Below are 13,427 nucleotides of genomic sequence, written 5' to 3' on the forward strand. Positions count from 1 at the left end.
CATGGGAAAGGAAACAGTCAACCAAGTCCACGAAACAAGGAGAGTACCATACAGGATAAACCCAAAGAGAAACACGCTGAGACACATATTAATCAAACTATCAAAAATTAAATACAAAGAAATAATATTAAAAGCAGCAAGGGAAAAACAACAAATAACATACAAGGGAATCCCCATAAGGTCAACAGCTGATTTTTCAGCAGAAACTCTGCAAGCCAAAAGGAAGTGGCAAGACATATTTAAAGTGATGAAAGGGAAAAACCTACAACCAAGATTACTCTACCCAGGAAGGATCTCATTCAGATTCGATTGAGAAATTAAAACCTTTACAGGTAAGCAAAAGTTAAGAGAATTCAGCACCACCAAACTAGCTTTACAATAAATGCTAGGACTTCCGGGTAAGATGGCGGAAGAGTAAGACGCGGAGATCGCCTTCCTCCCCATGGATACACCAGAAATACAGCTACACGTGGAATAACTCCTACAGAACACCTACTGAACGCTGGCAGAAGACCCCAGACCTCCCAAAAGGCAAGAAACTCCCCACATACCTGGGTAGGGCAAAGCGGAGAGATCCCCACACAGAGGATCAGTGCCGAGCGGCACTCACCAGCCCGAGAGGCTTGTCTGCTCGCCCGCCGGGACGCGCAGCGTTGGAAGCTGAGGCGCGGGCTTCGGTCAGAGCGCAGGGAGAGGACTGGGGCTGGCGGCGAGAACTCAGCCTGAAGGGGGCTAATGTGCCACAGCTAGCCGGGAGGGAGTCCGGGAAAACTCTGGAGCTGCCGAAGAGGCAAGAGACTTTTTCTTCCCTCTGGGTTTCCTGGTGCGCGAGGAGAGGGGATTAAGAGCGCTGCTTAAAGGGGCTCCACAGACGGGCGCGAGTCGCGACTGAAAGCGCGGAGCCCAGTGACGGGCGTGGGACGCCGGGGCTGCTGCTGCCGACGCCAAGAAGCCTGTGTGCGAGCGCAGGTCACTGCCCACACCGCCCTTCCGGGAGCCTGTGCAGCCCGCCACTGCCGGGGTCCCGGGATCCAGGGGCGGCTTCCCTGGGAGAACGCACGGCGCGCCTCGGGCTGGTGCAACGTCACGCCGACCTCTGCCGCTGCAGGCTCGCCGCGCACTCCGTGCCCCTCCCTCCCGCCCGGCCTGAGTGAGCCAGAGTCCCCGAAGAGGCTGCTCCTTTAACCCTGTCCTGTCTGAGCGAAGAACAGACGCCCTCCGGCGACCTACACGCAGAGGCGGGGCCAAATCCAAAGCTCAGACCCAGGAGCTGTGAGAACAAAGAAGAGAAAAAGAAATCTCTCCCAGCAGCCTCAGAAGCAGCGGATTAAAGCTCCACAATCAACTTGATGTACCCTGCATCTGTGGAATACAGGAATAGACAACACATCATCCCAAATTGAGGAGCCCGGAGTCAGTGCTGTGCCTCTGAGGTGGGAGAGCCAACTTCAGAACACTGGTCCACAAGAGACCTCCCAGCTCCACATAATATCAAACGGCAAAAATCTTCCAGAGATCTCCATCTCAACACCAGCACCCAGCTTCACTCAACGACCAGCAAGCTACAGTGCTGGACACCCTAAGCCAAACAACTAGCAAGACAGGAACACAACGCCACCCATTAGCAGAGAGGTGGCCTAAAATCATAAAAAGTCCGCAGACACCCCAAAACACACCACCAGACGTGCACCTGCCCACCAGAAAGACAAGATCCAGCCTCATCCACCAGAACACAGGCACTAGTCCCCTCCACCAGGAAGCCTACACAACCCACTAAACCAACCTTAGCCACTGGGGACAGACACCAAAAACAATGGGAACTACGAACCTGCAGCCTGCAAAAAGGAGACCCCAAACACAGTAACATAAGCAAAATGAGAAGACAGAAAAACACACAGCAGGAGAAGGAGCAAGATAAAAACCCACCAGATCTAACAAATGAAGAGGTAATAGGCAGTCTACCTGAAAAAGAATTCAGAATAATGATGGTAAAGATGATCCAAGATTCTATTTCCCAGATCCAAAATCTTGGAAATAGAATAGACAAAATGCAAGAAACAGTTAACAAGGACCTAGAAGAACTAAAGATGAATCAAGCATCGATTAAAAACACAATACATGAAATAAAAAATACTCTAGATGGGATCAATAGCAGAATAACTGAGGCAGAAGAACGGATAAGTGAGGTGGAAGATAAAATAGTGGAAATAACTGCTGCAGAGCAAAATAAAGAAAAAACAATGAAAAGAACAGAGGACAGTCTCAGAGACCTCTGGGACAACATTAAACGCACCAACATTCGAATTATAGGGGTTCCAGAGAAGAAGAGAAAAAGAAAGGGACTGAGAAAATATTTGAAGAGATTATAGTTGAAAACTTCCCTGATATGGGAAAGGAAATAGTTAATCAAGTCCAGGAGGCACAGAGAGTCCCATACAGAATAAATCCAAGGAGAAATACGCCAAGACACATATTAATCAAACTGTCAAAAATTAAACACAAAGAAATCATATTAAAAGCAGCAAGGCAAAAACAACAAATAACACACAAGGGAATCCCCATCAGGATAACAGCTGATCTCTCAGCAGAAACTCTACAAGCCAGAAGGGAGTGGCAGGACATATTTAAAGTGATGAAGGAGAAAAACCTGCAACCAAGATTACTCTACCCAGCAAGGATCTCATTCAGATTTGATGGAGAAATTAAAACGTTTACAGACAAGCAAAAGCTGAGAGAGTTCAGCACAACCAAACCACCTTTACAACAAATGCTAAAGGAACTTCTCTAGGCAAGAAACACAACAGAAGTAAAAGACCTACAATAACGAACCCAAAACAATTAAGAAAATGGGAATAGGAACATACATATCGATAATTACCTTAAATGTAAATGGACTAAATGCTCCCACCAAAAGATACAGATTGGCTGAATGGATACAAAAACAAGACCCATATATATGCTGTCTACAAGAGACCCACTTCAGACCTAGAGACACATACAGACTGAAAGTAAGGGGATGGAAAAAGATATTCCATGCAAATGGAAACCAAAAGAAAGCTGGAGTAGCAATTCTCATATCAGACAAAATAGACTTTAAAATAAATACTACTAGAAGAGACAAAGAAGGACACTACATAATGATCAAGGGATCGATCCAAGAAGAAGATATAACAATTGTAAATATTTATGCACCCAACATAGGAGCACCTCAATACATAAGGCAAATACTAACAGCCATAAAAGGAGAAATCGACAGTAACACACTCATAGTAGGGGACTTTAACACCCCACTTTCACCCATGGACAGATCATCCAAAATGAAAATAAATAAGGAAACACAAGCTTTAAATGATACATTAAACAAGATGGACTTAATTGATATTTATAGGACATTCCATCCAAAAACAACAGAATACACATTTTTCTCAAGTGCTCATGGAACATTCTCCAGGAGAGATCATATCTTGGGTCACAAATCAAGCCTTGGTAAATTTAAGAAAATTGAAATTGTATCAAGTATCTTTTCCGACCACAATGCTATGAGACTAGAAATCAATTACAGGAAAAGAGCTGTAAAACATACAAACACATGGAGGCTAAACAATACACTACTTAATAACGAAGTGATCACTGAAGAAATCAAAGAGGAAATTAAAAAATACCTAGAAACAAATGACAATGGAGACACGACGACCCAAAACCTATGGGATGCAGCAAAAGCAGTTCTAAGAGGGAAGTTTATGGCAATACAATCCCACCTTAAGAAACAGGAAATATCTCGAATAAACAACCTAACCTTTCACCTAAAGCAATTAGAGAAAGAAGAACAAAAACATCCCAAAGTTAGCAGAAGGAAAGAAATCATAAAAATCAGATCAGAAATAAATGAAAAAGAAATGAAGGAAATGATAGCAAAGATCAATAAAACTAAAAGCTGGTTCTTTGAGAAGATAAACAAAATTGATAAACCATTAGCCAGACTCATCAAGAAAAAAAGGGAGAAGATTCAAATCAATAGAATTAGAAATGAAAAAGGAGAAGTAACAACTGACACTGCAGAAATACAAAAGACTATGAGAGATTACTATAAGCAACTCTATGCCAATAAAATGGACAACCTGGAAGAAATGGACAAATTCTTAGAAATGCACAACCTGCCAAGACTGAATCAGGAAGAAATAGAAAATATGAACAGACCAATCACAAGCACTGAAATTGAAACTGTGATAAAAAATCTTCCAACAAACAAAAGCCCAGGACCAGATGGCTTCACAGGTGAATTCTATCAAGCATTTAGAGAAGAGCTAACACCTATCCTTCTGAAACTCTTCCAAAATATAGCAGAGGGAGGAACACTCCCAAACTCATTCTACGAGGCCACCATCACCTTGATACCAAAACCAGACAAGGATGTCACAAAGAAAGTAAACTACAGGCCGATATCACTGATGAACATAGATGCAAAAATCCTCAACAAAATACTAGCAAACAGAATCCAACAGCATATTAAAAGGATCATACACCATGATCAAGTGGGGTTTATTCCAGGAATGCAAGGATTCTTCAATATACGCAAATCAATCAACATGATACACCATATTAACAAATTGAAGGAGAAAAACCATATGATCATCTCAATAGATGCAGAGAAAGCTTTCGACAAAATTCAATACCCATTTATAATAAAAACCCTGCAGAAAGTAGGCATAGAGGGAACTTTCCTCAACATAATAAAGGCCATATATGACAAACCCACAGCCAGCATCGTCCTCAATGGTGAAAAACTGAAACCATTTCCACTAAGATCAGGAACAAGACAAGGTTGCCCACTATCACCACTCTTATTCAACATAGTTTTGGAAGTTTTAGCCACAGCAATCAGAGAAGAAAAGGAAATAAAAGGAATCCAAATTGGAAAAGAAGAAGTAAAGCTGTCACTGTTTGCAGATGACATGATACTATACATAGAGAATCCTAAAGATGCTACCAGAAAACTACTAGAGTTAATCAATGAATTTGGTAAAGTTGCAGGATACAAAATTAATGCACAGAAATCTCTGGCATTCCTATATACTAATGATGAAAAATCTGAAAGTGAAATCAAGGAAACACTCCCATTTACCATTGCAACAAAAAGAATAAAATATCTAGGAATAAACCTACCTAAGGAGACAAAAGACCTGTATACAGAAAATTATAAGACACTGATGAAAGAAATTAAAGATGATACAAATAGATGGAGAGATGTACCATGTTCTTGGATTGGAAGAATCAACATTGTGAAAATGACTCTACTACACAAAGCAATCTACAGATTCAATGCAATCCCTATCAAACTACCACTGGCATTTTTCACAGAACTAGAACAAAAACTTTCACAATTTGTATGGAAACACAAAAGACCCCGAATAGCCAAAGCAATCTTGAGAACGAAAAATGGAGCTGGAGGAATCAGGCTCCCTGACTTCAGACTATACTACAAAGCTACAGTAATCAAGACAGTATGGTACTGGCACAAAAACAGAAAGATAGATCAATGGAACAGGATAGAAAGCCCAGAGTTAAACCTATGGACATATGGTCACCTTATCTTTGATAAAGGAGGCAGGAATGTACAGTGGAGAAAGAACACTCTCTTCAATAAGTGGTGCTGGGAAAACTGGATAGGGACATGTAAAAGTATGAGATTAGATCACTCCCTAACACCATACACAAAAATAAGCTCAAAATGGATTAAAGACCTAAATGTAAGGCCAGAAACTATCAAACTCTTAGAGGAAAACATAGGCAGAACACTCTATGACATAAATCACAGCAAGATCCTTTTTGACCCACCTGCTAGAGAAATGGAAAGAAAGACAAAAATAAACACATGGGACCTAATGAAACTTAAAAGCTTTTGCACAGCAAAGGAAACCATAAACAAGACCAAAAGACAACCCTCAGAATGGGAGAAAATATTTGCAAATGAAGCAACTAACAAAGGATTAATCTCCAAAATTTATAAGCAGCTCATGCAGCTCAATAACAAAAAAAACAAACAACCCAATCCAAAAATGGGCAGAAGACCTAAATAGACATTTCTCCACAGAAGATATACAGACTGCCAACAAACACATGAAAGGATGCTCAACATCTTTACTCATTAGAGAAATGCAAATCAAAACTACAATGAGATATCATCTCACACCAGTCAGAATGGCCATCATCAAAAAATCTAGAAACAATAAATGCTGGAGAGGGTGTGGAGAAAAGGGAACACTCTTGCACTGCTGGTGGGAATGTGAATTGGTACAGCCACTATGGAGAACGGTATGGAGGTTCCTTAAAAAACTACAAATAGAACTACCATATGACCTAGCAATCCCACTACTGGGCATATACCCTGAGAAAACCATAATTCAAAAAGAGACATGTACCAAAATGTTCATAGCAGCCCTATTTACAATAGCCCGGAGATGGAAACAACCTAAGTGTCCATCATCGGATGAATGGATAAAGAAGATGTGGCACATATATACAATGGAATATTACTCAGCCATAAAAAGAAATGAAATTGAGCTATTTGTAATGAGGTAGATAGACCTAGAGTCTGTCATACAGAGTGAAGTAAGTCAGAAAGAGAAAGACAAATACTGTATGCTAACACATATATATGGAATTTAAGAAAAAAAAATGTCATGAAGAACATAAGGGTAAGACAGGAATAAAGACACAGACCTACTAGAGAATGGACTTGAGGATATGGGGAGGGGTAAGGGTAAGCTGTGACAAAGTGAAAGAGCGGCATGGACATATATACACTACCAAACGTAAGGTAGATAGCTAGTGGGAAGCAGCCACATAGCACAGGGAGATCAGCTCGGTTCTTTGTGACCGCCTGGAGGGGTGGGATAGGGAGGGTGGGAGGGAGATGCAAAAGGGAGGGGATATGGAAACATATGTATATGTATAACTGATTAAATTTGTTATAAAGCAAAAAAAAAAAAAAAAAAAGAAAAAAAAATGCTAAAGGAAGTTCTCTAGGCAGGAAACACAACAGAATGAAAAGACCTACAAAAAAGAACCCAAAACAATTAAGAAAATGAAAATAGGAATATACATATTGGTAATTACCTTAAATGTAAATGGATTAAATGCTCCAAACAAAAACACAGTCTGGCTGAATGGATACAAAAACAAGACCCGTATATATGCTGTCTACAAGAGACTCACTTCAGACCTAGGGACACATACAGACTGAAAGTGAGGGGATGGAAAAAGATATGCCATGCAAATGGAAATCAAAACAAAGCTGAAGCAGCAATTCCCATATCAGACAAAATAGACTTTAAAATAAAGACTATTACAAGAGACAAAGAAGGACACTACATAATGATCAAGGGATCAATCAAAGGAGAAGATATAACAAGTGTAAATATTTAGGCACCCAACATATGAGCACCGCAATACATAAGGCAAATGCTAACAGCTATAAAAGGAAAAATCGACAATAACACAATAATTGGAGGAGACTTGAACACCCCACTTTCACCAATGGACAGATCATCCAAAATGAAAATAAATAACGAAACACAGGCTTTAAATGACACATTAAACAAGATGGACTTAACTGATATTTATAGGACATTCCATCCAAAAACAACAGAATACACTTTCTTCTCAAGTGCTCATGGAACATTCTCCAGGATAGACCATATCTTGGATCACAAATCAAGCCTTGGTAAATTTAAGAAAACTGAAATTATATCAAGTATCTTTTCCAACCACAATGCTATGAGACTAGATATCAATTACAGGAAAAAAACTGTAAAAAACACAAACAGGTGGAGGCTAAACAATACGGTACTAAATAACCAAGAGATCACTGAAGAAATCAAAGAGGAAATCAAAAAATACCTAGAAACAAGTGACAATGAAAACATGACGACCCAAAACCTATGGGATGCAGCAAAAGCAGTTCTAAGAAGAAAGTTTATAGCAATACAATCCTACATCAAGAAACAAGAAATATCTCAAATAAACAACCTAACCTTACACCTGAAGTAATTAGAGAAAGAACAAAAAAAACCCCAAATTTAGCAGAAGGAAAGAAATCATAAAGATCAGATGAGAAATAAATGGAAAAGAAATGAAGGAAACAATAGCAAAGAACAATAAAACTAAAAGCTGGTTAGTTGAAAAGATAAACAAAATTGATAAAACTATTAGCCAGATTCAACAAGAAAAAAAGGGAGAAGACTCAAATCAACAGAATTTGAAATGAAAAAGGAGAAGTAACAACTGACACTGCAGAAATACAAAGGATCATGAGAGATGAGACTACTACAAACAACTCTATGCCAATAAAATGAACAACCTGGAAGACATGGACAAATTCTTAGAAAAGCACAACCTTCCAAGACTGAACCAGGAAGAAACAGAAAATATAAGCTGACCAATCAAAAGGACTGAAATTGAAACTGTGGTTAAAAATCTTCCAACAAACAAAAGCCCAAGACCAGATGGCTTCACAGGCGAATTCTGTCAAATATTTAGAGAAGAGCTAACACCTATCCTTCTCAAACTCTTCCAAAATATAGCAGAGGGAGGAACGCTCCCAAACTCATTCTACGAGGCCACCATCACCCTGATACCAAAACCAGGCAAAGATGTCACAAAAAACGAAAACTACAGGCTAATATCTCTGATGAACACAGATACAAAGATCCTCAGCAAATACTAGCAAACAGAATCCAACAGCACATTAAAAGGACAATACACCATGATCAAGTGGGGTTTTTCCAGGAATGCAAGGATTCTTCAGTATATGCATATCAATCAGTGTGATACACCATATTAACAAACTGAAGGATAAAAACCATATGATCATCTCAATAGATGCAGAAAAAGCTTTTGACAACATTCAACACCCATTTATGATAAAACCTCTCCAGAAAGTAGGCCTAGAGGGAACCTATCTCAATATAATAAAAGGCCATGTATGACAAAACCACAGCCAACAACGTTCTCAATGGTGAAAAACTTAAACCATCTCCTCTAAGATCAGGAACAAGACAAGGTTGCCCATTCCCACCACTAATATTCAACATAGTTTTGGAAGTCGTAGCCACAGCAATCAGAGAAGAAAAGCAAATAAAAGGAATCCAAATCGGAAAAGAAGAAGTAAAACTGTCACTGTTTGCAGATGACATACTACACAAAGAAAATCCTAAAGATGCTACCAGAAAACTCCTAGAGCTAATCAATGAATTTGGTAGAGTAGCAGGATACAAAAGTAATGCACAGAAACCTCTTGCATTCCTATACATTAATTATGAAAAATCTGAAAGAGAAATTAAGGAAACACTCCCATTTACCACTGCAATAACAAGAATAAAATACCTAGGAAGAAACCTACCTAAGGAGGCGAAAGACTTGTACTCAGAAAACTGTAAAACACTGATGAAAGAAAGGAAAGACAATTCAAACAGATGGAGAGATATACTATGTTCCTGGATTGGAAGAATCAACATTGTGAAAATGACTATACTACCCAAAGCAATCTACAGATTCAGTGCAATCCCTATCAAACTACCAATGTCATTTTCACAGGACTAGAACAAAAAAATTTCACAATTTGTATGGAAACACAAAAGACTCTGAATAGCCAAAACAATCTTGAGAAAGAAAAATGGAGCTGGAGGAATCAGGCTCCCAGACTTCGGACTATACTACAAAGGTACAGTAATCAAGACAGTATGTTACTGGCACAAAAACAGAAATATAGATCAATGGAACAGGATAGAAAGCCCGGAGATAAACCCACGTACATATTGTCACCTTATCTTTGATAAAGGAGGCAAGAGTATACAATGGAGAAAAGACAGCTTCTTCAGTAAGTGGTGCTGAGAAAAGTGGACAGCTACATGTAAAAGAATGAAATTAGAACACTTCCTAAAACCATACACAAAAATAAACTCAAAATGGATTAAAGACCTAAATGTAAGGCCCAACACCATAAAACCCTTAGAGGAAAACATAGGCAGAACACTCTATGACATAAATCACAGCAAGATCCTTTTTGACCCATCTCCTAGAGAAATGGAAATAAAAACAAAAATAAACAAATGGGACCTAATGAAACTTCAAAGCTTTTGCACAACAAAGGAAACCGTAAACAAGATGAAAAGACAACCTTCAGAATGGGAGAAAATATTTGCAAATGAAGCAACTGACAAAGGATTAATCTCCAAAATTTACAAGCAGCTCATGCAGCTCAATATCATAAAAACAAACAATGCAATCCAAAAATGGGCAGAAGACCTAAATAGACATTTCTCCAAAGAAGATATACAGACTGCCAACAAACACATGAAAGGATGCTCACCATCACTAATCATTAGAGAAATGCAAATCAAAACTACAATGAGGTTATCACCTCACACCAGTCAGAACGGCCAACATCAAAAAATCTACAAACAGGGGCCTCCCTGGTGGCGCAGTGGTTGAGAGTCCGCCTGCCGATGCAGGGGATACGGGTTCGTGCCCCGGTCTGGGAAGATCCCATATGCCGCGGAGCGGCTGGGCCCGTGAGCCATGGCCGCTGGGCCTGCGCATCCGGAGCCTGTGCTCTGCAACGGGAGAGGCCACAACAGTGAGAGGCCCACATAACGCAAAAAGGAAAAAAAAAAAAAAAAAAAAAAATCTACAAACAATAAATGCTGGAGAGGGTGTGGAAAAAAGGGAACCCTCCTGCACTGTTGGTGGGAATGTAAATTGATACAGCCACTATGGAGAACAGTATGGAGGTTCCTTAAAAAACTAAAAATAGAACTACCATATGACCCAGCAATCCTACTACTGGGCATATACCCTGAGCAAACCATAATTCAAAAAGAGTCAGGTACCACAATGTTCATTGCAGCACTATTTGCAGTAGCCAGGACATGGAAGCAACCTAAGTGTTTATCAACAGATGAATGGATAAAGAAGATGTTGTACATATATACAATGGAATATTACTCAGCCATAAAAAGAAACGAAATTGAGTTATTTGTAGTGAGGTGGATGGACCTAGAGTCTGTCATACAGAGTGAAGTAAGTCAGAAAGAGAAAAACAAATACCATATGCTAACACGTATACATGGAATGTAAAAAAAAAAAAAAAGGTTCTGAAGAACCTAGGGGCAGGACAGCAATAAAGACGCAGATGTAGAGAATGGACTTGAGGACACGGGGAGGGGGAAGGGTAAGCTGGGACGAAGTGAGAGAGTGGCATGGACATATATACACTACCAAACGTAAAATAGATAGCTAGTGGGAAGCAGCTGCATGGCACAGGGAGATCAGCTCAGTGCTTTGTGACCACCTAGAGGGGTGGCATAAGGAGGGTGGGAGGGAGACACAAGAGGAAGGGTATATACGTATGTGTATAGCTGATTCACTTTGTTATACAGCAGAAACTAACACAACACTGTAAAGGAATTATACTCCAAAAAAGGTGTTAAAAAAAAGAAAAAGAAAAGGAACTGGGAAAGGAAAATATCAGAAGATGATGATATGCCATTTTCAGAATGTGCCCAGCTGCCTGTTAGATATATAGGACTAAAGTTTACAAGAAAGGTGAAGCCTGTGAGACATAAACCTGGACATAATTCATATACAGGGGCAACAAAGTAATAAAAGAGGATGACTTCACTGGCAAGGAATTACAAACTGAAAAGAGGGCCAAATAAAACCCTAGAGAGTTCTTGTAAATTAAGAGGTAGTCAAAAGAACAAAGAGGCATCAACAAAGGAAAATAAAGTTACCTGCAAAATAGCATAATCATGAGGGTAGTGTAAAGTAACAGATCGTCAATGAGGAAAACATAAAAATAGAAGACAGTATTCACAGGTATTTAAATGATGTAGCACTCACAGAGAATGAAGACTAAGAACATAGATTTGGCAATTAGAGATTATTAGCCCACAAAGACTGTAATTTCAATACTGTAACGAGGAAAAGAGTATGGATGGATCTTGAAGAAATGGAGCAGTTGATAAAGATGGTTTACTCCAGATGTCTATAAATGGAGAGAGAAAAAGAAAGGATAGCTGATGGTATAAACAGAACTAAATAAATAGTTTTCAGGATGGGAGAGGGTTCTGCATGTTAGTATGTATCAGGCAAATAACCAGTACTGGCTAAGAAAGGAAAGAAAACAGTCCATATTACCAGTGCACACTGATGTGGCAATGCAAAGTGAAAAATTTGGTATTTGATTCTCCCATTTATGGAAAGCTTAAAATTGATAACATTTGGTATTTTAGAACCACTATTTAGACAAAAGCAAAGGGACACTGATCTTCTGCTCTCTGTGTCCACAAAGAATGTATATGCTAGTTTTGACATCATTCTACCAATGATGGATCTTTATAAATTTCACCTACATAATAGAAGACTTAAAATATGAGAGTAGGACAGTTAACGTTGATAAATTAAAAGAAAATGAATTTCAAGAACTCGAATTCTTGTTAATTCCCTAGTGGTTCAGTGGTTAGGACCTGGCACTTTCATTGCCAGGGGGTTGGGGAACTAAGATCCCGCAAGCCATGTGGCATGGCCAAAAAAAAAAAAAAAAAGAAAAGGAAAAGAGAGAGAGAAAAAAAGAACTCGAATTCTTATTTTTTTATTTTTATTTATTTATTTATTTATTTATTTATTTATTTTGCGGTACGCGGGCCTCTCACTGTTGTGGCCTCTTCCGTTGCGGAGCACAGGCTCCGGACACGCAGGCTCAGCGACCATGGCTCATGGGCCCAGCCGCTCCGCGGCATGTGGGATCCTCCCAGACCGGGGCACGAACCAGTGTCCCCTGCATCGGCAGGCGGACTCCCAACCACCACGCCACCAGGGAAGCCCTTATTTTTTTATTTTAATACAAAAAAAGTTTTTAGGAAGCTTCATTCACATGTCATTATTTTTTAAAGTTTATATGTCCCTTTTGTTCCTTTCCCAGTCTTAATGTAAACATCCAAGGAAAATAAATCTAAAAATTATATTCTTACTATAATTCAATGAATGATAGAAAACCTTCTACTTTTTAACATAACTATGATGCCAAAGTCTGAAGAGAAGGGAGATGCTGGTACCTTAAGTAGTGAATATTGACAGCTGGCTATCACCAGGCAGAACTGGAAGACCCAGATATCTCTGAAGAAGCCTTGTATGAGAAGAATAGATCCCAAAAAAGCCACAAGAATAGCCAAGATGACAGCTAATACATTTTCCAGGATCTCACGATTTCTGTAGACAGAAAAATTTATGAGTAAGTATATCATCAATACAAGAAATTAATCAGAATGCAAAAAGGGAAGACATCAATATGAAGTTCATACTATGCTTGTTAAGATATTTTTTTTTAGTACTGGGTTTGAACAAGGTTTTGGATCATATGGAAAAAG

General features: G+C 39.3%; 1 protein-coding gene across 5 annotated transcripts in view; it reads right to left on the reverse strand.

Moving 5' to 3' along the window:
- PCNX1 (pecanex 1) overlaps nucleotides 1-13,427 on the reverse strand; it is a 179,071-nt gene that overhangs the window by 70,199 nt on the left and 95,445 nt on the right. For all 5 annotated transcript variants that reach the window (XM_060095917.1, XM_060095919.1, XM_060095918.1 and 2 more), the window contains one exon: nucleotides 13,116-13,269. In XM_060095917.1, coding sequence (XP_059951900.1) covers nucleotides 13,116-13,269 — 154 coding nt within the window. The remainder of the gene's footprint in view (nucleotides 1-13,115; nucleotides 13,270-13,427) is intronic.

This window comes from Mesoplodon densirostris, chromosome 4 (assembly GCF_025265405.1).
Source record: "Mesoplodon densirostris isolate mMesDen1 chromosome 4, mMesDen1 primary haplotype, whole genome shotgun sequence".
Classification (NCBI taxonomy): domain Eukaryota; kingdom Metazoa; phylum Chordata; class Mammalia; order Artiodactyla; family Ziphiidae; genus Mesoplodon; species Mesoplodon densirostris.